This window comes from Aristolochia californica, unplaced genomic scaffold (genome assembly GCF_029961685.1).
Source record: "Aristolochia californica isolate CCGP_79_NKW_82.1479 unplaced genomic scaffold, dmAriCali1.0.hap1 SCAF_4, whole genome shotgun sequence".
NCBI classification, from domain to species: domain Eukaryota; kingdom Viridiplantae; phylum Streptophyta; class Magnoliopsida; order Piperales; family Aristolochiaceae; genus Aristolochia; species Aristolochia californica.
Genome location: NW_027182103.1, coordinates 41,769,036 through 41,796,083, shown reverse-complemented (window position 1 = coordinate 41,796,083; position 27,048 = coordinate 41,769,036). Strand labels below are relative to the sequence as shown.

At 37.7% G+C, this 27,048-nt stretch overlaps 2 protein-coding genes across 3 annotated transcripts; one reads left to right on the top strand and one right to left on the bottom strand.

The window, feature by feature from the left end:
- Window positions 1–789: 789 nt before the first annotated feature.
- Window positions 790–16,383, top strand: LOC137962221 (probable aspartyl aminopeptidase). The gene is made up of 11 exons (XM_068808964.1): window positions 790–906; window positions 1,026–1,161; window positions 1,239–1,317; window positions 1,723–1,925; window positions 2,244–2,316; window positions 11,648–11,755; window positions 11,933–12,088; window positions 13,992–14,168; window positions 15,285–15,359; window positions 15,447–15,587; window positions 15,779–16,383. The coding sequence occupies exons 1-11, from the start codon at window positions 822–824 to the stop codon at window positions 15,998–16,000; spliced, it is 1,455 nt and encodes a 484-aa protein (XP_068665065.1). The 5' UTR covers window positions 790–821; the 3' UTR covers window positions 16,001–16,383.
- A 61-nt stretch (window positions 16,384–16,444) lies between these two features.
- LOC137962220 (sister chromatid cohesion 1 protein 2-like) lies at window positions 16,445–24,843 on the bottom strand. 2 transcript variants are annotated; one of them, XM_068808961.1, is made up of 13 exons: window positions 24,680–24,843; window positions 22,083–22,335; window positions 21,951–21,988; window positions 21,834–21,877; window positions 20,697–20,764; window positions 20,103–20,599; window positions 18,721–18,832; window positions 17,898–18,034; window positions 17,535–17,824; window positions 17,060–17,093; window positions 16,899–16,920; window positions 16,680–16,812; window positions 16,445–16,591 (listed from the first exon to the last, which is right to left on the bottom strand). In XM_068808961.1, exons 1-13 carry the CDS (start codon window positions 24,837–24,839, stop codon window positions 16,496–16,498), a joined length of 1,884 nt encoding a protein of 627 aa, XP_068665062.1. In that variant the 5' UTR covers window positions 24,840–24,843; the 3' UTR covers window positions 16,445–16,495. The 2 variants fall into 2 exon arrangements, with proteins under 2 accessions (XP_068665062.1, XP_068665063.1); XM_068808962.1 differs by lacking the exon at window positions 16,445–16,591 and having other exon boundaries at window positions 16,718–16,807.
- Window positions 24,844–27,048: the final 2,205 nt, after the last annotated feature.

Genomic DNA, 27,048 nt, shown 5'->3' with positions numbered 1-27,048 from the left:
GTCTATAAATAGGCTTGTATTGACTATAAAAATCATTCTGATCCAATAAAAAATTTCCCTCCCTCATTTTTTCTGAGGATTAGGTTCCTAAACGTAAAATTGTTTTGTGCATTTTTTTTCCTTTCAACTTCAATTTTATTTTCGCATAGAAATTTCTCATAGTATCATAGCCGAAGGTTTGATTTTAACTATTTTTTTTCTTAATTTTTGTGTATTATTTATTATGTTATTTTTCATTCAAATTGATTTATGACATAGATAGATTGCCTTACTACAAGCATTTTGCCACTTGTTTCATCAAAATCCAGATATGGTTTATAATTTCGTGTTTTTACTGACATGCACTGTATTTTTAATCTATTTTTATTACACTATATCCTTCAATGTCTCATTCACATGACGAAGGTTCTATCCCCTAAGACAACAAGTTGTATTTCCTCTTATCCCCCAATACAACTTACGGAGAATATTAAAAGAGAAATTAAATTAATTTTGAAATTAAGAATTTGAAATAAAGTTATGTAATATTTTAAAAAATTAATAACAAATAATTTCCTAAAATAAAAATCATGATTGATTTTTCATTTATTAAATTAAGGAAATTTAAATCCTTAATTAAATAATTAAATAACCAATTTTAGCTTATATTGATTATAAAAATCATTATGATTCAATAAAATATCTCCTTCGTTTTTTGCCATTTCATTTTCGCATTAGAAATTTATAAGTTTGCCATGGTACTATTGCCATTGTAAACGCCGAGCGATTATTTAACAAGTTTGCGTATTTAGGATCGGCCTGAGACATCGAGAGTTGGGGCAATGGCGAAAGTTGAGCAGTGTGATTCGGTGGTCGCCGATCTCGTGAACTTTCTTAATGCTTCTCCGACTGCTTTCCACGCAGTTGGTAACGTCTTTCTTATCCCTACAGTCCATTTATATCAGTAGCTGCCATTACTACTCAAAATCTTGTTTCGGACTTGAAGGTTTTGATTTATTGGGAATATGTCATCTTTCACCTTTCAGACGAAGCGAAGCAGCTCCTGAAAGTCGCCGGATTTGAACATATTTCTGAAAGAGATGATTGGAAGATTGAATGTGGAAAGAAGTACTTCTTCACGAGGAACTACTCGACGATTGTTGCTTTTGCCGTTGGAAGGAAGTATGAAACGAACCCGAAAATTTGAAATTTCGTTTTTTATTGTTATTTGATTTCATTGCCTATATGTATTTCTGTAGGTATGTGTCTGGCAATGGATTTCATATTATTGGTGCTCATACGGATAGCCCCTGTCTGAAGTTAAAGCCAGTTTCAAAGGTTGTTCCCTCTCCACTTAAGATACTTGCCGCTTGACTGGATATTATTTTCTTGGAAGGTTGATCATGATTAAAAATAAAATAAAATAAAATAATTTTTTTTAGAAAAAGTGAGAGAGAATGATATGGATCACTATTAAATGTGCGAGGCTCCTGATTCTTCGTGCAGACTGATCACTCTTATTTTCTCACACGTAAATATGAAATATGAATCAAGATTGAACTTCAGTGTTTTTCTGCAAAGATATATCGAACCACAATCGAATTTCATTTCCAATAGCTGCTCCCTCGTTTAGAATTTATTTTCAGGTTGAATTTAACTCTGAATTGATTTTTCAAGTATTAGCACACTAAAACGTGTGCTAACTGTTTGAACTATGCCATTAATTTGTTTTTGTTTATGTAGGTGACAAAAGGAGGATATTTGGAGGTAGGTGTGCAAACTTATGGAGGCGGGTTGTGGCATACGTGGTTTGATCGTGACTTAACCGTTGCTGGCCGGTTGATTATAAAATCCAAGAAAGATGATTCAGTGACGTACTTGCATAAGCTAGTCAGGATTAAAGAGCCAGTACTGCGTATACCAACATTGGCAATTCATTTAGATAGGTCTGTGAAGTTTTACATATGACATATTAATTTAAAATTTTGGATGGCAGTTCTTTGTGATTCAACATGGAAATATATTGAGATGGTCAGAGATCTTTCTCGTTTTTACTGTCTTTGATTAATTCTGGCGGGAGATGAGGCATTGTCTCACTGCATTCAGAACAAGAAAAAGTATCAAATTGTCTTACTTGTTTGAAAGAATATATAACTGCTGTACATATTTATCTTTTAAAGTTTGTTTAGATCCTAATAAGGTATTTCTCTTCAATCTTATCCTAAATTGCATGCCAACTGTGTCTTCTTCTTTTCCTTTTGCAGGAGTCCTAATACCGATGGCTTCAAGGTGCACACACATAATCATCTTGTGCCTCTGCTGGCAACTGCTATTAAGGTGTGGGCTGGATCTTTTTGTCTATATTTTCTTCTCAAAGTTATCATAGTTCCACTCATTTTGCTATTGAACTCCGGTGTTTACTCATGGTGGTAATTGGTTTCACTTAAAGGGCTGTCATTCTTGATCCTGTTGGTTTCTCAACAAAAGTTGATTGCCTGGTGGTGATGATGTTCTGGAATTGGAACCAATTTCTACAGAAAATGGCTTTGGGAAACCTCGTGCCTGTCCTGATGAAACTTATAAAGTTCATCAGAACAGTGTGAATATAAAGAATAAGACATAGCTCAGAAGAAAAGGTGTTCCATGGAATTAATTATCTTCAAAATTTCTCCATGACTGAGTTTGTTCAATAAACATAAGGTTGCCTAGTGTTTTGACATTTCTCCTGATGACTTAACAGGTTTTTATTTTTCAAACTCTCTCATACAATCATCATCATGTGGTAGTTATAACTGGATTCTTGAGTTTGTATATTTTACTTATTCTATTTGTTGACTGTAAAACATGCAAAATGAAATAAATCGTTGTGGCAAATTTACATTTAATAGTAATTACTGAAATGATTCCCACATGGGAGTTGGGACTAAAGCATCCTATGTAATAGAAGAAAAAGAAGATGACATTCAAACGAAATGATGAATTGGTGGGTTAATAGTATTTAGTTATGAATTCCAAGGAAACTGAAGCATGTATCTGATTGCATGAAAAAGTGCTGCTTGAAATTTTATAGAAACTCTTTTCTGTGTGGTGGGATTGGTGTTACTGAGTGTTCTACCATTCTTTATCTCACCATTCTTTCCCTTTCCTTTTCTTGGTCGTCATGAGAAACCGAGTTTGCTTTGCAAGGACAGAAGATGTATCATCATAAGAACTGAATTTACTTTGCAAGAAAACTGGAGATGTATCATCATGAGAATCTGAGTTTGCTTTGCAAGGAAACTGAAGATGTATCTAATTGCGTTAACAAATTGAGAGATGCTGTTGAAGAATTGGGCAATTTCCAAAAGTAGCCCTTTGTTTTGGCATAAGTTTCAAAAACAGGCACTAAATTTGTTATATTTCCAATATGTCTATAATAATAATATTTGAAGGACAAAACTGCATAAATTAGTTACCCTATTGGCTGTTTTTGAGGAGTTATAGGTGTTGTAAAATAGACTGCCCTTGATTATTTTTAATTAATAACTTAAGTAGGGAAGAAGGTGTGCCCCTACTTTTTCCTTGCCCTTCACAGAAGGGGGGAGGTCTCACTTTCCTTAGCATCCTTATCAGGGCTGCAAACAGACCAGATAAGAATTGGCTGCAATACTTTCCGAATCTTATCCATTCAAAACTATCTGGATATCTGAAATCTGGAAATACATGGACTATCCTAAAACTGGATATCTGAATCTGATGGGGCAAACAAAAACAGCAAAAAAAAAAAAAAAAAAGAAGGGAGTATCCAATACAGAAGGGATCAATACTCTAAAAAAAGTGAAAATTTTCAAAGAGGAGAGGTGAAGAGATTCTGCTTTTTGAGTCTTTAGAGAGGGAAGATGATGGATTATTGTTCTGAAATTTTCATAATCTCACCTCACTGGGACAGTTTTTGTTATGAGGCTATTAATTCTGGTCTATTATGATCTAGTTTTACTGTCAGTCCTTTTTGTGTTCTAGTGAAAACCACTGACTTGATGGTAACATTTGATACACCTTTCAAATCCTTCACAAGATTGTGAATGCTGCCATCACCAAATTTATATGACTCGGAAATTTTGATACATGACCCTTGAGAGGACTGAGGAGAAGAAGAAAGACAAAGCGTTTTGGAGAAGAGATTTTCTATAAGGAGAGTGAGGTGAAGAGATTTGGCTTTGTGAAAATTTAGGGAGGGTTCTGGTGAAAAGAGTGATGTGAAGAGCTTCGGTTTTGTGATGTTAGTGGAGAGATTGACTGGGAGAGTGAGATTTCAGAAGTCTTTTTTTCTCTAGTTCTGGAGATTGAAAATGGCTGGGGAGTGACGAGTCGAGAGTGGCTGTAAGGAGAGAATGGTGAAGTTTTGAGACGGTTAGGATATCTGGTTAAGGGTAATTTCATCTAACACAACTAATAGACATTGTTAGATGTATCTAACAGTTGAGATTTTGGATTGGATATTCACTGTTTCTGCATCTCATGATTCCTGCTTTCGCTCTAGAACAACATAACCGTGTCGGATATCTTACCAGATGTCTGAATGAGTTCTATCAAGACTCTGATTTGGATAGTATCTGATATTTCAGACCTGGATCCGAATTGATTCCAGATAATATCCAGACCTGGATCCTTATGCAGGAATATGAAGCACAGGGAGACTGAGGCACTAAGAAAGGCCCACCTCCATCCTCAGTCACCCTCTACAGGGAGACACAAGAAAGAGGGCTAACCTTCTCCCCAGCATCCCTGTGTTAGCATGGTAGAGAAAGACTGTGGAGGGCTCTGGCTCCCTCCTCTTCTCTGTTGTGCTGGAGAGGTGGTGCTCCACTTCTTAGTTTTTTTAATTGTAATTCCTAATTTAAATAAACATAAAAAGATGATTAAACCCTGGCATAAACACATCCATTAGGTTTTAGGTTGTCACAACTGTCATTAGACCATGTTTGGAAATATTATGAACTTTTAGCCATATCATACAAAATTTTGTACAAATTATTTATTAGTTGGTGGTGGTGGTACCAAATTTCCTCCAACATGGTAGAATCCTGGCTTGGAAGAAAGTTCACCTAACAGATATCTTTGGCTAAATATTTGAAAAAGAAGTATATACAGTATTTATTACACTGATATCCAGTTATTCCTGCTTGGTTAATATAGCTTTTTAATAAGTAGCTCCCACTTCATCAACTATTGTAAAAAGTTGCAAAATAGGTGAAGAAAGAGAATAAAAGAGAAGAAAAGTGTGTGTTGAGAGAGGCACTCAATGGGGGTAAAATCGACCCCCTTCCTCTTTTTATTCATCACTTAAGTGACTTGATGTCTATCTACATAATTACCTCTCACATCTCAGCACTCTATAACTCTCTAACTACACTTCAGAATAACATGTAATCTAGGCCATAAACTTATAACAAAACCCTAATCTTGCTGACACTCCTATAAACTAATACAAAATATATAAAATGGTCAAAATACCTTGGTATTTAACACCCTCCCTTAAGCTGGAGCGTATATGTCTACAAGCTCCAACTTGTTAAAAGATATCCCAAAATCATGCTTTCCTAAAGCTGTGGTAAAGATATCATCAAGTAGTCTCCTAATTGAACATAGGGAGTAACAACTTCCTCCTCATTGCATCTCGAATGAAGTGGCAGTCAACCTTTAAATGTTAAGTTCGCTCATGGAACACCAGATTGATTGCAATGAAAATAGTTGTTTGGTTATCATAGTACATGGTCATGGGTTATGTAACATGAGGTTGGAGTCTGAATGGCCTTTTGATAACTCGAGTATACAACAGAAAGGGCAAAATGGGAACTACAATAGATAATGGGGAGTATGGAAGGGACTCTGGAACCCACGGAGGAGGGACCACTGAGCAGCAACAATGCTGTCCTTCCGAGTACAGTTAGTTGAAGGCTGCATTGGCAAAGAGAATAAAAGGATGGAGATGGCCTGATGGAAAGGGAAAAGGTTATTATGGCTTAGAAGGAGCTAGACCCTTGAAGTTTAGCGACCGAGCTATCTTACAACAACAACAACAACAATAGTTACTCTCCATCATCTGGTATTAGAGTGAGGCGAACCTGGGTATGGTGAAGGTGAAAATGGATGGAAAATGAAATCCGTGGAGAAGGAAGTATCGAGGTTAAAAAAATAGAGTAGAGGAGTTGAAGTCTGATGTGGTAGCCATCCGAGAGCTACTGATGGAAGTTTGAGTAGGAATGTATGGAGGCGCAAAAGGGAAACCGTTGGGGAGAATCGTCGGCTAATTGAGCTGTTGCCGATGCCTGGAATGGCATTCTAGGGTCAAAGATTGTAGAGAAGAAGGTACGTGAACTTGACTTACCGGTTTTTATAGGGGACGATCCATATGGTTGGTTGTATCATGTGGAAAGATACTTCTCCATCAATGGAATCGAGAGCGCTGACCAGATTCAAGCAACAGTGGTTTGTTGGAGGGTCGTACTGCCAATTTGTTCCAAATGATGGAACACCAAGCCCTTATGGCAAGCTGAGCGCAGTTTCGGGCAGCCGCATCGATGCGAATGCATCCCCCGCACAGGGGCATTACCCCTAGCAGCACATTGAAACTACGGGGTTCCATCGGCGAGAGGCAGATGGTCGTCCTTATCGATAGTGGTGCCTCCCACAACTTCGTCAGCACTTCCTTGGTCCATGAGTTGGGGCTTTCGGTGATGCGAAGCTGAACTTTCGTTGTGTTATTGGCGGATGGATACTGTATACCCAGTAATGGCATCTGTCCCGACCTTGAACTTGACATCTAAGGGTTGGGAATTAAACAACATTTTTACCTGTCCACCTTGGAAAGCTTCGAGGTCGTATAAGACGTGGCATGGCTTCGACTCTTGGGGGATGTTTGCTTGAATTGGAGAAACCTCTACATGAAGTTTCAAAGTCAATGGGAGAAAGGTTAAATTTCAGGGGGAGCCGTCTCTGATCACGGTCGAAGTCTCCTTGAAGGTCATGACCAGAATTATGGCATAGGAGGGGCAATGGCGCTTACTGGAATATAACGGCATACAACAAATGGAAGTGAACCCACCCAAAAAGACTTCCACAGCGATTACCGACCTCCTCACCAAGTTCCCCAATGTCTTCCAACTACTCACAAAGCTGTCACCTACTTGACCTTATGACCATTCCATCCCCTTACGGGCACGTAGCCAGCCTCCACATGTCCAACCTAACAAATACCCGTTTTATTAGAAAATCGAAATAGAGTGGATTGTAAAGGAAATGCCCTTGACCGGGATCATACAACCCAATACTAGCAGTCCCGTCCTATTGGTCCGTAAGAAGGACAGGGGATGGTTTTTTTGCGTCGATTACAAAGCTCTCAACAAAATCACAATTCCTGGCAAAAGTTCCCCATTCAGTTGTTGGATGAATTAGGAGGTGCCAAGATGTTCACCAAGTTGGACCTTAAATCGGGATACCACCAAATCCGGGTGAAGGCGGAGGATATTCCTGTAACGACCTTCCACACACATGAAGGGCATCATGAGTTTCTAGTCATGGTATTTAGACTCACCAATGCCCCCTTTACTTTCCAGGCATTGATGAATAGGATATTTCAGCCGTATCTCTGTAAATTCATCCTCGTTTTCTTCAATGACATTCTCATTTATAGTACTAACCTTGCTAAACATTTGATCCATTTGAGGATGACTCTCAAGATACTAGGGGACAACCACCTAGTACTTAACCGTAAGAAGTGTTCTTTTGGCAAGCAACAATTGGACTATCTAGGTGACTTGATTTCTAACAAGGGGGTATCGTTGATCCTTCAAAGGTGGGTGGCATGCATTGGTGGGAAATACATCAAGATGTAAAAATCTTACAGGGATTCCTTGGCCTCACAAGTTATTACCGTTGATATGTGAAAGATTACGGGAAAATCGCAACACCTCCCATCTGACTGCTCAAAATCCTTCTCGTGGGATCAAGAAGCACAAGTAATGTTTGACCAATTAAAAACCACAATGATCATTGTCCTTGTTCTTGCTTTGTCGGATTTCTCTAAAACATTGACTCTCGAGACCGGTGCCTCCGGGAAAGGAATCGGGGCAGTTCTCCTGCAAGAAGGACGACCCATCCCCTACTTTAGCCAGGCCCTCTCAGAGAAAGCACGATTAAAATCAGTATATGAAAGAGAGTTCATGGCCATAGATTTGGCAGTCTAGAAATGGAGGCATTATCTCATGGGGCAACATTTTATCATCAAAACTGACCAGTGCAGTTTGCATTTTTTTTGGGTGCAAGGGTTGATGGCCGACGGACAACAAAAGTTCGTTGCGAAACTTATGGGCTTTGACTTCGAGATTCAGTATAAACCAGGCCGGGATAATAGGGTGGCTGATGCTTCGTCTCAAAAAGAAGGATCCCCCACTTTATCTGCCCTCTCCTTTTCATGTTTCATTGTATTTGAGGAACTAAAACAAGAGATTCAGTAAAATGACAGCCTCTGACGAATCCATTAGGACATGTTGGTCAACCCTTTAGCCACCCTCACTACAGTCTCATCAACGACTGTTTAATGTTCAAGAACCACCTAGTTCTTCCTCCTTCTTCAGCATGCAGTCCGCGCCTACTCAAGGATTTTAATTCCACCCCTTTAGGTGTGCGAAGACCTATATGAAGCTTGCCAGCGTGCTACATTGGTCGTAAGAAAGACGTCTAACAATTTGTGGAGTCTTGTGAAATCTGCCAAAGAAATAAATGCAATAACCTCGCAGCAGCCGGGTTACTCCAACCACTTTCAATCCCTCTCCAAGTGTGCGAAGACATCTCTCTCGACTTCTTAGATGGACTATCAAACAGCAACAGGTGCTCTCCCTCTCTTCTTTTGGACAGTATACAACAGAAGGGGCAAAATGGAAATTACAACAGCTAATGGGGGTATGGAAGGGACTCTGAGACCCACGGAGGAGGGACCACTGAGCAGCAAAGAGAATAAAAGGGGGAGATGACCCGAGGAACAGGGAAAAATGTTATTTTGGCTTAGGAGGAGCTAGACCCTTGAAGTTTAGTAGGTGAGCTATCTTACAATAACAACAACCGGTACTCTCCCTCTCTTCTTTTGGTTTCCATCAAAGTCATGGAGAAACAAATTTGACCCACATTAGCCCACTTACCATGTGGACCATTGCTATGTATGCTTCTTGTGCACTCGAGCAAGCTACTACATTTTGCTTCTTAGTCTTTCAACTAATTAAATTTCTGCCTACAAATAGACAATACCTAGTGGTAGATTTTCTATCTAGCTTAGACCTTACATAATCTACGTTTTAAAAACCTCTATATAAATGACTATGGGGCTCAAAGAACAATCCTTTCCAAGTGATCCTTTTAAATACTTAAAAGATTCCCAGAGCAGTTTCCAAATGTACTTTACGTGGACATTCCATGACCTGACTCACCATGCTTACAACAAACGATATATCGGGACATATAATTGTAGCATAAATCAACTTCCCAACCAATCTCCGATACATTCTTTTATCTTTAAGTTCATCATTGCTCTCTTCATTAAGATCATTACCAACCTCCATCGGTGTCTCTATAGGTTTAACTTCTAATGGACAATACTCGTGTATTATATGTATAAACTAGCAAGGGTGGCTGTAGGAAGTGTATGCTGAGGTATAGATGTAGAGGAGGAGGATGCTGGTGTCAATTGAGCAATTCTCTGTGTTGGCTGTTGGAGCTCATTGAAGGAACTAGGGGCAATACTAACTACTCGATGGGAAGAGGTCTCTTTGCTATCTAAAACAATGGAGTTGGCCCATGCTGGTTTACCAAACTTGCCCAACACTTATCTGAAAAAAAATGGTTGGTGCATCTTCAATGTACACACCTTTCACCTTTGCCATCACCATGCCTCGACCTCTACCAGAACCATCACGGCCTCTTCCCCTGCCATTTCCACCACGTCCTCTTATTTAGTTTGATCAACCTTGAGTATTAAGAATAATTGCATCAACCCCTTTAGCTTTTTTGCTATCTTTTGATGTTATTGCTGTCTTTGCATGCATTGCCTTGTTGAATGTTTTGAAGAATAATGGAATGACATTTGAGGCAAGTAACTGGGCTCAAACTGCATCAAATTTTGGCCCTAAGCCCCCCAGGAACTTTGTTACATGAATTTGTCCCTGTTGTTTTCTGAACTCTTTTTCATCTGTGGTGAAGAGATGAAAAGTGCTGATCTCCTGCAAGTTGCTCTACAACTCACTGTAATAATCACTCACTGTCCCTTTTACCTCTTTTAATACTAAGCCATTTAGTATAGAATTCATAAATTCTAGAGAGATTACACTCTTGTGCAAATAAAGCTTCAAAATCCATATTTCCTTTGTTGTTTCTCAGTTCATAATCTGACTTATTAACTTACAGTCCATTCCGTTGAGTAACAAGGTCATAACTTGGGCTATCTTTTGCTTCCCAATTATCTGTAGTGGGAATCGGTGGATTATTTGACCCGACTATCTTCTGCTTCCCAATCATCTATAGTAGGAATCGATGGATTTCTAATAAATATAGATTTTCTTTTAGCCTTGAGATAAATTCGTACGGACTTTGACCAACTCAAATAGTTTTGACCATTCAACTTATCTGTGGTGATAATAATAGTGTCTTTCACTTCAAAGTTCCCAAATTCTCTTGTAGGAGTAATTATCTAACCAGAATCACCCATAGATGATAAACACAATCAACACAACAATGATAAATATCAAGTACAAATCAATACTTGCATAGGCAATGTGGGCCCATTTCAACATTAGGGTGTTGAACAAAAAAACCCCAATCCGAGCGCAATCATACAAAGCCAAGCTCAATATTACCAATTGGCACTAGACACAGGATTGAGACCTACATATACTTCAATTGGGAAAAATTCCAAGGCACAACCCTCTTGGGGCACTAATCAAGCATATAAATGCTCAATTGGCAGCACAAGCCATCAACCTTAGGATTATGACACAAAAAAGGGGAAAAAAAATCTAACTTTGACTTCCAATTAATAGCAAATTTTGAAATTCTCTTTCTTGGAGAACTGAGATGTCAGAGAAGAAGAAAAAAGAGTGTTTATACGCTCCAAATCAGGACTTTACTCTAATACCACGTAAAAAGATGCAAAATAGGTGAAGAAAGAAATAAGAAAGAAGACATTGAACAAGAGATGAAATGAGTGTGTTGAGAGAGGCACTCGATGGGGGTCAATATTGACCCCCTTCCCCTTTTTATTCACCATTTTAGTAATTTAATGTTTATTTACATAACTAACCCTCATAATTCAAACTCTATAACTCTCTAGCTGCATATTAGAATAACATGTAATCTGGACCATAAACTTATAACAAAAACCAAATCTTGCTGACACTCCTACAGACTAATACAGAGTATATAAAATGACCAAAATAACCTTACTTGATATTTAACAACTATCATCAGAGAGGTTCCAAAAAAAAAATCAATTAGAATCAGAGCCTTGTCTCGATTATGTTAGTATCAACTACATGAATCCTCCATTCTGTTCCATTAGCTAGATCGTATGCCAGTGTGGTCTTTCCAAGTCATTCCTGATCTCTTCCATCCTTGTCATTTTTGAGCTTCTATTCTTTTTCAGGCCGAGCTAGAGAAGGTGGCTGCTGACAATGGTTCTGTTAATGAGCTAAAAAAATCAATCGCAACAAAGAATTTGGATAACAAAAGGCATCATCCAATCCTACTGAAGGTGAAAATTTTGGATGGATCCTTTATTGGGGAACTTCATTAGCTTGCTCAATTTATATTGGTCAGAGAAGAATTAGATGCCATGAATAATTCTACCATTCTCTAGATCACTTCATTTTGGTTTTGATTTTTTTATTCTTGTATTCTATAACATTGGATGACATCTCTATGACTCCAGTTGCTTGCTGCCGAGGCTGGCTGCGAGCCCGACGAGATCTGTGATTTTGAGTTACAACTTTGTGATACTCAACCAAGTACAGTAGGAGGTGCTTTGAGGGAGTTCATATTCTCTGGAAGACTAGATAACCTGTGCTCATCATTTTGTTCATTAAAGGTAAGTATACCTATAATACTACTTTTTTGCTTCTTTTGCTGAAAAAAAAAGATCTGAAGGATAAGCTGTCTGGAGTTAGTATTATATGTAGGGCTTTTTTACAAATTAAATATAAAATGATCTTTTTAAATGTAACATTTTCACAAATATTTATCAAAATGTCATATTTAATGCGACATCACGGGGTCAAAATGACACATAAGCGACGCATTGGTAAGAAGAGCCAGCAAGTTTTTAAAGAAAAAAGTGTGGCATCACAATGCCACTACTCATTCGTGTGATGAGACAGAAGTATGTAAGTGGTGCATATCCATGCCGCCAAGGTTCCTTTTTTGGTGGCATATCAATGCCGCCACTCCTACGTAGAATAGGTTTCTAAAATGCCTGGCTGTTGCTTAGTTGTCTGGTTTCTGATTTATTAATGCGTCAATGATAATTGATGTCCAATGTTAAGTAGAGGTGGAAAATAAAATAGAGTTTTGCATCATATACAGCATGCATTCAGAAATTCAGCATAAATGAAAGGGATATTACAGTCTTTTAAAAGACACTCAGGCCAATCAATTAACTAATATATGTAACAGGCACCGGCACAAATCAGATTTGCATCATAGTCACATGGTCATCCAAACTTCAGTGGATCAATGAGTTGTATAATTGATTCTTCAAGGTAACCATTTAGAAAAGCCATACTCGTAAAAAAATGGTGGCATATCTATACCTCCAAAAGAAGAACAGTGGCCATCTCCTCATTGAAGGAGACTCCAGTGTTGTTGTCAGTTGGGGATCGGGATCCGCCCCTTCCCCCTGGCGCTATTGGCCTGCTGTGCACTCCATTTTTTATGTTGTGAAATTTATTTCTTGTTCTTGGCAACATGTAATCCGTTCGGCAAACTCCTTTGCCGACAAGCTAGCTAAAATGGGGACTTCCCTCCATTACCTCACTGTATGGGATGGTCCCCCCCCCCCCGATGTAATTTTTTCTGTTTAATACAATTCTCAGCACAATTAAAAAATAAAAAAAAAGAACAGTGGCAGCATATCCATCCCGCCACATTTGTACTTTGGTATCTCTTTATACAAATGAGTGGTGGAATTTTCATGCTGCCATTCCTTTTTTTTCTTGAAAAAAATTCTGACATGCTGGCCCTTCTTGCCAATGTGTTGCTTATGTGTCGTTTTGCCTTGGTAAAATATTTGTGAGTGTGTTAAATTTAAATAAATTTTTTTAGATATTTCAATTTGAAAAAAAAGAAGCTTATATGTATTAATGACCACCTTGTTGCAATTGTCAACCAAACGGAAGAAGGAGCCGATTCAACATTTTTGGCTCTTGCTTTTGAGGTGGTATTCCCAAAATTTTTGCAGTATTTTTACCCTTTCTTTTTTAAATAAAAGTGTGATTCAAAGTTGATTGCTGATTTTTAATCTTGTTTTTGGAAGAAGTGGCACTTCTCTTATACCAAACAGTTTTGGTCATGCAACACATCCATGGATTACTAAGAAGAGCTTTTTTTCCCTCTCTATAGATAGAGCATATGTAATAGTTTTGACAAACAGGAATCGGATTCTTATTTCATATTTCATTCTAAGTCTGTGCTTGCACTGAGCTCCTCTCTGCTTACCATTCCAAACTCTGTGTAAGTGAGTAGTTTTGAATAGATTTCTAATTTATCTCTGAAAAAAACTGACTTAGTCCTTTATTGCTAACTATGACAACCTTGAGGCATTTTCTTCTGATTTATTTTGAGTAGACACTTATACTCTGTTTGCTACTTTCTTTTCTTCGTTTTACATTATCTACTGTCTTCCTTAATCCAGATTTGTTCTTTTCTAATCCTAACCACTTTCTATGGTTTTCGTGTTCATTTTCTGTCTGAATAAATGCAAATAAAAATTTCAGGCGTTGATAGACTCAACATCTTCACAAAGTTCCTTGGATAATGAGGTTGGCATAAGAATGTTGGCATTGTTTGACCATGAGGAAGTGGGATCGAATTCAGCACAAGGAGCAGGTTCTCCAATCATGTTTGATGCTCTATCCAGAATAACAAAAACCTTTAGTTCCTCAGATTTCAAGGTAGCATATTTTGGCCTGCTAGTAAATTTGCACTAGTCTTGCTACATATTCTTCTGCTAGTATCCCAACCAGCTCCTATGAGTTTGTTAATGTTCAATTTCCTGGTTTAGAGGAACTAGTTTTTGAATCTTGTGAAAGAAAAGCTACATCTGCTTTAAGGCATACTACCTACTTGATGGGAAAATTTTATAGTTCATCACCACAGAAAGAAAGAAGAGGTTACTTTTTGCGGTGCTTTGTTTCTGACGTATTTGTTTCTCTTTGCTGCCTTCGTTCAAAATGCATCACTTTGTGCTGTTTGTTTCAAAATAAAGCTGATCAGTCCAGAATAAGGGTGTGAAGAGGAATCTGACCGATTTTAGGGGGGATGGGATGAATGAAAAAAAACCCTGCTGATATGAGGTGGGTGGGTTTTACATCCCAGCCCGGAACCCTACCCAAGTGTCTACTTTTATGGTGTATTTTAAAAATGATATATAATTCAACAAGAAACTTGGGAAAATTATTATTGTGTTTGTTGTTAGAAATTAATTTAATTAACATATATGGATTGTTACAACTAATTGTTGAAGGTTTTGTATAAGTTCATAATTTATTCTTTCTGTCCCTATCATGTGAACATGACCTGAAACCTGTCCTTGTGGAGACCTGTCTCATGGAGGGGATGGGGTTGCATTTCCAAATCTATGACGGGTTTTCACAAGGACGTGCTTTAGATCAGGTTCATGGGGCAGGAAAAAGTTTCTAAAAACCCGAGAAACCCCACCTGTGTCACCACTAGTTTAGAATGCCCCATTTCCTAACAGATGCATCAGTTCAGATAGAAAGAGAGGATCTCTCATGCATTAATGCTTGTATATTCTTCTGGTTGTCAGTGTCTAAAAGCGTAGAAATACATTTTACTCTCTCTCTCTCTCTCACCCACACATATTTTTACCACTGGGTAGTTCAGTTCCTTCTAATGATTTTGACAATTGATGTAGTTTAGATATCACTATTATTTTACCCTTCTTTTAATCTTGTTTCACATGGATAGAAACACGTCAGTTATAGATATTTTAGATTCAAATACCATCCTAGTTCTGCTCTAATTATCCAGTTCTGTCTGCTCATAAGCTGCTTGAGAAGGCTATACAAAGGAGTTTCCTTGTGTCTGCTGACATGGCGCATGCCCTACATCCTAATTATATGGTATGCCCTGCTCATCTCACAAGTAACACAAAATTAATTATTGAGGTACTAAAGTATTGGGTTATGATTGGCATCTCCCCTTTTCAGGATAAACATGAAGAAAACCATCAGCCAAAGTTGCATGGAGGTCTTGTCATAAAAAACAACGCCAATCAACGGTATGCTACCAATGCGGTCACTTCTTTCATATTTCGAGAAATTGCAGAGAGGCACAACCTTCCTGTTCAGGTCAGTGCCAGTTGAAATATTTAGTTTCTCTTATTAAATGCTCTTCTATGGAAATACTCTTCCAAGGGTCTCAACATGCACATTTCAAATTCTGGAATAAGGGATTTGCAAGCTAGAAGAATGACAGAATGAGTATTCTCTACCTAACATGCATCTAAAATTTGTTTTTTTGGCAACTTATAATTTCTTAGGATTTTGTTGTTCGGAATGACATGCCGTGTGGTTCCACAATTGGCCCAATACTTGCTAGTGGGGTTGGGATACGTACCGTTGATGTAGGCGCCCCACAACTCTCCATGCATAGTATACGAGAAATGTGTGCTACAGATGATGTGAGACACTCCTATGAGCATTTCAAAGCTTTCTATGAAGATTTTTCTCTACTTGATGCAAAGGTTAAAGTGGACCTCTGAGTATATTCCATCTCTGGTCCTGTCCGAACTCTATGGTGCAGGTTAAACTTAGATGCTTAAGTTTCATTGACGAAGAGCTTCTCAGTGTGGTCTCAGAATTGTTTGATCTGAGATTTGGAAAGTCATTCATGTTGCAGTTTGATGGCAATGTAAATTCCTTTGCTTTTGCAGCGGCTATTGATGAATAATGAATGTACTCTTTAACGTCAACATGCAAAATAGTGGACAGAAGCTAAGCTTTATTTAAACAACAATGCCCGAGCTCCGGATACGATGTTGATTAACTGTAGAAGAAATTTAAAGGCAAATCTATTCTGCATTATGTAAGTAAGAGAAAAAGAAAATAGAGACGTGACGACAGAGGCATCACAGGAATTTGATACAAAAGGTTATCTGGCTGTAATATATACACATGTACAACTTGGTGACACGCACGTCTTGATGAATTTCCCATGAATGCAGTACAGTAGCTTCATCGCAAAGGTTGTCATTCTTTTAGGTCATCGCTTCTATTTGCATTGTCGACAGTAGAAGAATCTCACCGTACGGAGAGTCTTGCTTAACGTCTATATACTCTTCACTCTTCAGAACCTACACGAAGAGGCTTTTTACTAGCCAATGTTTTACAGTGGAACTGGATATGCTGAACGGTAAAAGCATGAGTGTTAATGGGTCGTACCAGTGTTTCATAGAATAGCCTAGCACATTTCCTTCTGCTTTTTCCTTTCAAAATGTCAGCCATACTGAGCACTCTATTCTCATTGTGCTCCTTATGTTGTAGAAAGCTGTTATATAAATACTGTGCCACTGCTCTGTCATTACAATAATTCAAGAGGAAATCAAGTTGAGATTGCCAGTTAATTCTGGAAGAGTCAAGGCAAGCTGCATTTGCTTTTACCTGGTTCTAACTGACCATCCATCTGCAATGTTAAACAAAGAGCAAAAGTGATTATGAGACAGATTCATGACAGAAAATCCCATCATACAAGATAGCTAAGCGTCCTCATAACTGAAATTTGAAAAGTTGCAAAGACTGATCCACCAATTTACTGAGCTCACCTTTGTTCTGACAAAATTCACAAGAACTCATCTCCTGCAACAGAGAAAATGAAAACATTTGGCATTTAGTGTTTTACAACAGAATCAAGTAATGGATTTCTATTCACCCATGAGACAAAAAGACACACTGCTCCATAGTCCAAACTATACCCTAATCACAGATCAAGCCATTGGCCACTTAGATGGGGTTTCTTACATGAGGTCATGGAGGAGGCTTTTTCATTTCAGAAGGTCTATTCAGTTGGCAGCACCTTGTGATGATTAGGCTGATGAATGTGGCTCATTCGTGGGTAATGGGACTAACAAGGACAAACCTACCTTTTATGGTATTGGAGTCAAATTGATTGGCTCAGTGGCCATGATTCAAGATTTAGAGTTTCATTTTGCAATCATAACAGAAACATACACTTAATATGGTCAAGTACAACAAAACATGGAAATCACAGCACAAGTTTGCTTGTTGAGCCTCATTTACCTCATCCATTAGATTTATGTCAGGGCTTTCAATAGCAGGTTCCTCCTCCCCCTGGCTGGCAATAGATGCTTCAATTCTCACTTCTCTACACGTTTCAGATATCTCCAAACAAGTAGGGTCCATTTCATCAATGGAAACTTCTTTTGGTGAGAGAGCTTTTTCATGAGAAGAGTCAATTGGAGTTCTACATTCCCAATCATTTGATAGTGCAGACTCCATCTTAAATTTGATTGAAGACCAATGATTGAAATTTTCTCTTGCAAAGAGAGCTTTAAGTTCCAATGCAATATCTACCAAAAAATTGCATCATAAGTAAGTTTTAAGATAATAAGTGACACAACAAGTGAAATGTTGAATGCTCACAGGGATTCAGCGGCTCCAAGAAGTCATGATGCAGAATAGAAGTCACATGGTTCAACCAGAAATCCCGAGAAGTATGGGGAGCTAGCTTGCGTCTGCGTACCAAACTACTTGTGTCATGAAGTCCTTGCCTCATTGATCTACAAATTCAATGCCTTGTCAAGTCTTCAGCCAAACATTCATCAAATAAATATTTGCAAACGGAGTATTATATTTTTTTTCTTAATGATAAAGATTAGTAAGATTATTTTAATTTTATAAATTTCTCCCAGAGTTCACTTCCATGGTCCTGTTCTCATCTGCTAGTGCATTATAATTTTTAAGATCCTGGAGTTGAAACTGGAAGCATGATAGCATGCATCCCTGCCTTTCTGCATGTAATAAATTGAAAAGTTATCTTGTATTTTACTAATTTCAGTTTCAGTTTTTGACATATAGAGTAGTTCCGAAAATCTCCCATATGCCATAGAAGCACTTGCTGAAATGTATGAAGAATATAATAGTAGCTGAGGTCGATTTAAAAAATGAAAAGAAAATATTAACCAGTTCTTTTGAAGAAGAAAATCATCACCAGTAATGAAGAAAGCCAATACATAACTGTTGGGCTTGGCATTAATCTGATCATTAGTAGGATCAGAGTGGAATAAGAAAAAAATGTCAAGAACTAAAGAAACAGCAAAGATGATGTGCAGGAACAGCATTCAAGCACAAATTTCTTGTAGCCCAAATGCAGTTAGCATTTTCAAATATTGAAAAATGTAAAGTCTAAGGATAGTTAAGGAGAAAAAATAAATTAGAAAACAATTAAATCTCATTTTTCACTCACAAGTTAGACAATACGATAGTTTCATCAAATGAACGTTTCCTTCGCTGTTGCATTGGGGTTTGCTCCTTTCTCTTCGGAGTATGGATTGCCATAAATTCAGGGGTTGAAATAACTGCAACATGACAAGACCTATCAAAGTTGGAGCTTCATTATCAAATGCCTTTATCGATCTCTAGCAAATCTTTTTGTCAAAAAAATAAACCGAGCTAATCTTTCCACAGAGCTAGCAAGAACCTTTTAGACACAACATGATTATACTGATTGATGAATAGGACAAGGAGAGTGGCCCATGTGTTACTTGTATACAGAAACAGGAACCACCATCAAAAGGATCCACGTTCCACACCTCTCTGATATGGTTGCAAGGATAAAATAAACAGCAAGGACTGTCATAGCTGTTCACCAAGTTTTCATAACAAAATCACAGACCATCATATAGCTCGTTGCAGTTTTTGTCCAACAATGCATCATAGAGCTGGCTCGAATAATATTAATAACGTCAAAACTTACAAAGTTAGTTGAGTTTTATATAAGCCAGGGGCAATTTAGTCAAACAACTTATGGATGTGTTATTTATAGTTAATAAGGGGTATAAGTGTAGTTTTTCATTATCTTGACAATATATTTTCAAAGGTTGAGGAGGCAGCTTTTGGATTGAAACCCATTGTCCTCTGTTTCCGTTTCTACTCTTTATCTTCTTTCTGTTCTCTATTTTATGTCTTAAGTCCCACATTGGTTGAGTATTTCTGTTGAGAAGTATCCATTGTATGGTGTCCAAAGGTATGACTGGAATTGTCATTCACTAGTCTGATGTGTTGAGTGTAGTTGTAACTATCAGAGGTGTTATGGGTATTTTGTTTAGTTTTAAACAGTGGTGTAAGCAGCTGTAAGTGATAAGGGCACTTTACTCTTTGTAACTTACATTTTAAATGAAACAGATACAAGGGGAGATGATATCAGCAACCCTAATTTTCTCTCCCGTCATTCTGTGTCCATCTCCTTTTCTCCTTTCTCTATTATTTCTTTAATTCTCTCTCTGATTAGAAGTAACCACTCTCTAAAATTTCTTCAACTTCTACTTGTTTTCTTCACCTAATCTCCATTGTACAAATAATTTTACTAATAATAATAACAACAATAATTCTAATAGTAATAGCAATAACAATAATGATCGTAATGGCAGTGATGATAATAAGAAAATCTTTTACCACATTCTAAAATTTGAAATGTATAGAGTTTAAGTTTCTTACTGTCGATGTTCAATTGTAAAAGATTGAGTAGAGAATAAATTCAGAGAAGTAAAGACCATTATGGATTACAGCAGTAAATAAGTCAAATGAAATTGATCAAAATGCTCAATGGAGTTGAGAACAAAGTCTGACCTGACGTATAAGGAAAGTTAGATTTAGGAGTGCTTGCTGGGGATCTAACTTGTGGAACAACAGATTTTCCTACATCTAGAGGTACCACCTCTAACACCTTTATCATTCCCACATGATTTTTCTGTTCATTAGGATATTGAAGGCCTGATGCCTCACCGGCACTGCAAATTAGGTCAAGGTTTAAACTATCTTCTTGAGGTAGTGGATTGCCTTGAAGAACCTCATTGTTTGTACCTAAGTCCCTCATCTCATCTGAATCACCAATTAGTGGATCAGAAGGCTTCCAAAGATCTGAGGATAATGCTTCCACCATATTTAGTGGACTATCGAAGTCCTCAAACTTTTGATAAATCTCAAGAGTTCCTGCAGTGCTAGAAAACAAGTCTAAACATGTTCCTTGGTGACCTCGAAACTTCTCTACCGTGACATCAAGATCATGTAACTTATTGAAACCACAATTCTTCAGGCCAGCATCCGTGGCATTAGGCAAGAGCATTCTGAAAAATAGACAAAGGAAAGTTTTAAAGATGCATACATTTCATTGACCATTTAAGCCTGATAAATATGAACCAAATCATGAACTTGAATACCCACTCTTCTGCACGTGTTTCCCTTGAGAGCATTTCAGGGTGTGTTACTGGCCTCTCCCATGAACATGTCAGCTGGACGTTAAATAGTATTAGTATGTTAAAAAGTGTAATTCTATGGTGCATGTGGAAATAAGAACTCCATATTAAAATCTTAAGGAATTAAACTATTAACTTAAAAAGAAAAGAGAACAAGTTATCATAGAACGTTCATGTTTGTCACTGCTATACACATTATATTTGATCAACAAGGAAGATTTCAGAAAAAGAAAAGAATATGAACAAGGACCCATGAGATCTTTATTCCAGATTAAGTTATGCAGATAGCACAATGGTCACTCTGGAGGCATTCCCATCTTATGCAATTCCAACTCAATTGAATTGCTGGATACTGAACTGGGAATGTTTACAGCTGGGCCTTTACTGAATGGGAGTTATACGGGAATAAGTGAATTTTATGTAAGAGGGCATTTTTGCCATTTCAGTAAATTATCATCTAAACCTAATAAATAGTATTGGGGGTCGGGCACAACCCCCAACACAGTTCATTCAGAGCTTGTGCCTCCTTTTCTCTTCTCCTTCTCTCTCTCTCTCTCTCTCTCTCTCTCTCAAAGTTTCACACTTTTTATAGGCAAAATTTTATTAAAGGAAAGAAAATCAAAATACAAAGACCTCAACCAAAGAAACTCAATAATTGAAGCACAAACAAAGAAGTCAAAGACCACATAAAAGCCACAAAGGTCAACAAGACAAATTTTGATGACCAACTTTGTCTTTTTTTTTCTTTTTCTTATGCATAAAATAGGGAACTATGAGACATCTTTTGTAACAAGTTGAAGCTATATGCTCTATGTTGAAGGGGAACATTAGAAATTGCTATTTTGAGTTAATTACATTTTCCCTTTTTTAGGAAAGTATTTTCCTATAAAAAGTAGATTCCTAGGGTTTATGGTGCAAGGACATAAATGTAATTATACATATTATTTAAGTTATAAATAGGGGTGAGAGGTCTCTAAATCCTACACTCTTCCACCACTTTTCTCCTCAAATTTCACAAATTAGAAAGCTGAATGGTAGTATAAATACATCATCTAAATCATACCACAAAAACCAAATAAATTAAGGGTTATGTTAAGCCACGAACCTTGCATGCTGATGAAGATAGATTTTTTTCATCCATAAACATTTCTGTTGCATAAAAGAAATTAATTATGCGCCTCCACAACAAAAATAAAATAAAATAAAAAATATTCTTTAATACCTCCATGAGTGGTTTGTTCAATGAGTCTATTGGAGGTACTGAAAAGACAGGAAATGACACGCATGTTAATAAATAAATAGATGACATATTGAAAGAAACTAAATAATTATCTTTCTGAGAAGTATTTCTTACTCATCTTCCCAATCACCCAAATCGAAAGCATCAAGCTCAAAGCTTTCTGGTAGAGTGATAGACATAAATGGAGCAGATGCCTCCTTACATAGAAGAGTTTTGGCAGAGGTAACTGAATCTTTTACTTTAATTAGAGCCTCATTGCAGTCGTGGTAGAGGTACTCAACCTTCCTCGCATATATTCTCACTACACCTATAAGAAGGTAACCTAATACTCTATACGCAACGGGAACCTCGGCCAGTAAAATGTTATCTGCACAACATGATAATCAGGACCTCTTAAATAAAAAACAGGATAATAAAGGAAGAACTACTCTTTTTTAAGCCAAAAACAGATAAACAAGAAATTGATTGGAAACATTTGGAATTCTGAGAAGTTGCCAAAGATTCTCCTGTAGAGACATTTTCAAGGTGAAGTCGGTAACAAATTAATAAGTTCAATCAGGAAAAAGAAAGAACTGCTCCCATGCAATTTGATTGGCTTGCATGAGAGACAAAAAAATTTTGTCACAAAAATGTCAGTTCTGCAGTTTGATCAAGAAAGAAAGAAGAAAAAGCTCAGTAGAATTTGTTGTCTCTCTCTTCAATAGATAAACAAAGTTTGGCCCTTCCCTTCCCCGTTTTGTAGAGCAATGAAGACCTAGAAATTTAACAGAAGAAATCCTCTAATATCAAAATACCACTCCAAGTGTTAAGCACCTAGCCAATACTACTCAAAAGACCGGCTTGGTAGGTAGCGGAAAGCTAAATACTTAACCCGGATCCCATAATCCTTTTTGGCCCACAACATTACACCCACCTTCACGAGCCGACGTCCACGGCGACCCACTCTGGTCGACGGCCTACTCTAGCGACACTGGCCCAACCCACCTTGTGGACCTACCGGTAATTTTAATCCAGCCTCTAGGTCGCCCCTTCCACTTGGGTCACTACCACCGCTTGGGTCACTGCCGCTGCTAGGATTCGAACTCGCGACGTCGCGCTAGCTCTAATACCAAATGTTAAACACCTAGCCAATACTATGCAAAAAATCGGCCTGTTAGGAGTGGAAGGCATAGGTACTTAACCCAGGACCATAATAATACACCCACCTTCACGAGCCGACGACCACGGCCCACTTGAGCGACGACCTACTCTAGCGACGGCCCACTCTAGCGACGGCCCACTCTAGCGACATCGCTAGGTTGCCCCTTCCGCCCAGGACTCACCCCGCGACATCGCTAGGTTGCCCCTTCCGCCCAGGACTCACCCCGCTAAATTTGCTCACGCCGGGATTCGAACTCGTGACGTAGCGCCTGCTCTGATACCAAATGTTAAACACTTAGCCAATACTACCCAAAAGACCGGCCTGGTAGGTAGCGGAAAGCTAAATACTTAACCAAGGATCCCATAATCCTTTTTGGCCCACGACATCTGGTGCTTACAAGGATTAGAGCACTAGATGTATACAGCGTGAGTCCTGAGCGGAAGGGGTGACCTAGCGATGTCGCTAGAGTGGACCGTCGCTAGAGTAGGCCGTCGCTCGAGTGGGCCGTCGTAGTCGTCGGCTCGTGAAGGTGGGTGTATTGTTATGGTCCTGGGTTAAATACTTATGCCTTCCGCTCTTAACAGGTCAGTCTTTTGAGTAGTATTGGCTGTGTGCTTAACACCGAGTACCTAGCAACCAGATAAAAATGAAAGATACCAGTACTTTGTAAACCCTATACCTCATTTTTCTTGCTAAATATGTCCAATTTAGAAAGGATTACATCTTTCTCCATCAAGATTCAAGACCATTGCCAGTTATATAGTAAAAAATACAAAGGACAGAACTATGAAAAAGTATGTGATTGTCCAAGCAAAACTAGGGATCAGAGGGACACAAATTAATAATCAACAAACAAAATTCATAGCTATCACTGTAAGTTCAGAATGGAACTCAATGATTCGGCATTTTTCTGAAAGCAAATGAAACGTTGAAGTTCATAACCCTACCAGAATGGGCAACTAAGAAAGAGTCACAGTTCTCTTGGATCCTACCACTCTTTAGTCGTGACAACGAGCTTCACAAATGCCCGCCCAATATATATGCCAGCACGTCCTTCAAGAGCAAGACATCCTTTCATATCAAGTCGCACTCTAGACACTAGTCCGTCAAAGTCTCGAACTTTAAGAACTTCTATTGACTCGTGGAAAAAAAATGCAATACAGAGCTTAAAAGCCTTTTAGCCCATCGAATATTTATTTGTACACATGAAAGCAGAGACCCTTCTCCAGGATTGTGGAGAAGATTGCCTTACTTCCTTTAAATTCTTTTAGAAACATATATTTTTACACGCTTGACCAAATTACCAGTCGCGTGGCAAGGAAATGAAAAATGAAATTGCCGAGGGCAACAAATCCAGGCAAATCCAACCAGACAAATTGCAGAGTATTAAAGGATGCAGATAGTTTACTTAATCCATGCATTCAGTAACACGAAAAATGCACTACTACCAGCTACCAAAATTCCAAACAACCAACCCCAAAGTACAGAGTGCACAGTACGATGAAAAAGAAGACAGAGCGAGTGGAGCGGACGCAATTGCAAGAAAGCGGGAGAAGGCAAAAAGCTTTACCTATGGAAGCACATATATCCGTTTCTGCGACTAGGTGTTTTCTGAGCTTTCGGGAGAAATGCGCGGCTAGCCAAATGGCACCCAGAGGCCCATTTTTAGAGAGAAGCTCGGAGTAGAACATCCCCACTTCTGTACTCGCCTTCCCTATTGGCTTCTGCATCCAAACGAGACTCTTGTTCCAACTGCCAAGCCAAGGAGGGAAGTAAACCAAGCCTCTGTCGTGTTATGTAAAACCTCTCTTTTGCAGTACAAGAGTCGAGTAGAGACAAGAAGAGAGCTTGTGTGCAGAAGTGGGAAGAAAGCTTAAATACTAAAAGTAAACAGTTTTGATTCTTACTTTCTTAGTCTTGCCGACCGTTTTCTAAGTGAATTACCCAAGAGGCCCAGCCTCTTCAGTCTCTGACAAGTTTCGGGATTCACAGAAACCATTTTACAGGCAAGACTTTTTGAGACTTATCCTGAATCCTCACTTTCTATTTTCGAATTCACAGAGATAAAACTTGTTTCCGGCGGCGGATTGATTTCAATGAATGTTCTTTCTTATTTTATTTTTAATATCTTTCGTGTGAAATACAATAAGTTACGTGTGGTAATATCACACAAATAAAAAAATAAAACATTTTATCTGGAGATATATTTGCAAGTGTAGAGTGCAGATGGATATCAATCCTCCGAAACTAAAGTTGGTGTTTAGAAATTTCAAAATCAGTAATGTGTTCAACATTTAAAAATGAGGTGTTTAATCAAATTAAAATTTGAGAATACGGGACGATTTAGGACTTTAGAATGATATTTGTAGAACAAAAACATACTAAAATACCAGATTTAGTGTCAATAGATTACCAAAGTGGCAAGAAAAATATTTTTTAGTAAAAAAGTATAACATAATACCAATTAATGTTATTAGACCCTAAACCTTCTCTCTCCTTACCTTTCTATTATAGAGTGTTGAAGAGCAGATATGAAAAAGTCTTACATGACTCTCATAACAATAAGTCTCATAAAACTAAAATTAATATGATGGAATCTTACAAAGTCTCAATTAAAAGTGTTTACTTATGTTAGTCTTCTATTTATGTTCACTTATTAAATTTTTCTATGACTTATATTTCAGTGTTTAACTTTGGGTGTAGCTAGAGCGAGGGTAGTTTAATTGTAATTAGATTTTACTTATTTCTTCTATTATAAATAGAAACACATTGTACTCGAGTTAAAACAAGTTAGTGAACTATTTCTCTTTTCCAAAAATTCAATATAAAGAAAGGACGTCAAGGTTTCTTCCCCTTCTTGTAGACTACAGCAAGGGAGGGAGATTCTTCTTTGTTCCTTATTCGTTGAGCCAGGACATTGACCAAGTCATCTTCGAACCAAAGTAGTTAAGTTATTGTGTTATTAGACGTCAAAGAGGTTTGGGTCATTTGGTTGAACCTACTTTTCAACAAGCAAATCCGATCTAGGTCTTATAACACTAATACTAACTCCTTTTTCAATAAAAGAAGTATAATTTAGTAATATAATAAGTTTTACAATTTCTAGTAAAGCAAGAATCTGAACATTCTACAGGCCAAGTAAGAAAATTCTTTTAGCTATTTACTCTAATACATATCATCCTCCCTTGTGAAAAAGGAGAGGCAATCTTTGTCTCTCTCCAAAATCTCTCTTACTTACCTCTTTATTGTGGTAAAAAGAACAATAGGGATGAAAAAGCTCCCTTTAGCCATCATCAACATTGGTGGAGTTGGCTAATAATGCTCTTGGTATTAGCTTGGGCAGAGCTTTTCAGCCTACAACATTTCCATACCAATGGTTGAGATAACATCCTTACTCAACTAGCTTATCTTGATTTATAAGGGACTATTTGTACTACCATACAAAAAAGTCATTTTTCTTTATATCAAATTTTATTAAAGAATCATTTTAACCATTTTTCTTAAATTTGCACTATCCTAGAAAAAAATTTGATTATATATTTATATCTACACTAGAAACAAACGAAATGGTCTCTATGAATAGCAAAATACAAAGTGGAGGTAAGTAGTATAAGTGATCAAATAATAACTTAATGTTTATGGGTTTATTTTTTTCCCCTTTGTATCTTATTCTAAATATAGGAAACTCATTGTTTTATTCACTTCAACATTTTGTGGATAAGAAGAATCGAGTAAAAAAAATTCATCCTCCAAAATTGACCAACCACAAAAAAAATTGTCAAATGAAAAATTTTGCACTTACATTTTTTCTTATAATTTCCTATTGGGACAAACACCTACAAAAATATATAGTAAACGCCTTTTGTCAACCTAACTTTTCAAAAGTTAAGTGGGGGTGGTGGTGGGGGTTATTTGTGATGGTAGACTGGTGGAGGGGAC

Excerpts from the sequence above, each read along its gene's own strand:
- LOC137962221 (XM_068808964.1), top strand. The coding sequence starts at position 822 with ATGGCGAAAGTTGAGCAGTGTGATTCGGTGGTCGCCGATCTCGTGAAC. Across the intron at positions 1,162-1,238 it reads GCTTTTGCCGTTGGAAGGAA|GTATGTGTCTGGCAATGGAT; the intron begins GTATGAAACGAA and ends GTATTTCTGTAG. Across the intron at positions 15,360-15,446 it reads CCCTACATCCTAATTATATG|GATAAACATGAAGAAAACCA; the intron begins GTATGCCCTGCT and ends TCCCCTTTTCAG.
- LOC137962220 (XM_068808961.1), bottom strand. The coding sequence starts at position 24,839 with ATGCAGAAGCCAATAGGGAAGGCGAGTACAGAAGTGGGGATGTTCTAC. Across the intron at positions 17,825-17,897 it reads CTTGGAGCCGCTGAATCCCT|ATATTGCATTGGAACTTAAA; the intron begins GTGAGCATTCAA and ends ATTTTTTGGTAG. Across the intron at positions 16,592-16,679 it reads GGCTATTCTATGAAACACTG|GTTCTGAAGAGTGAAGAGTA; the intron begins GTACGACCCATT and ends CTCTTCGTGTAG.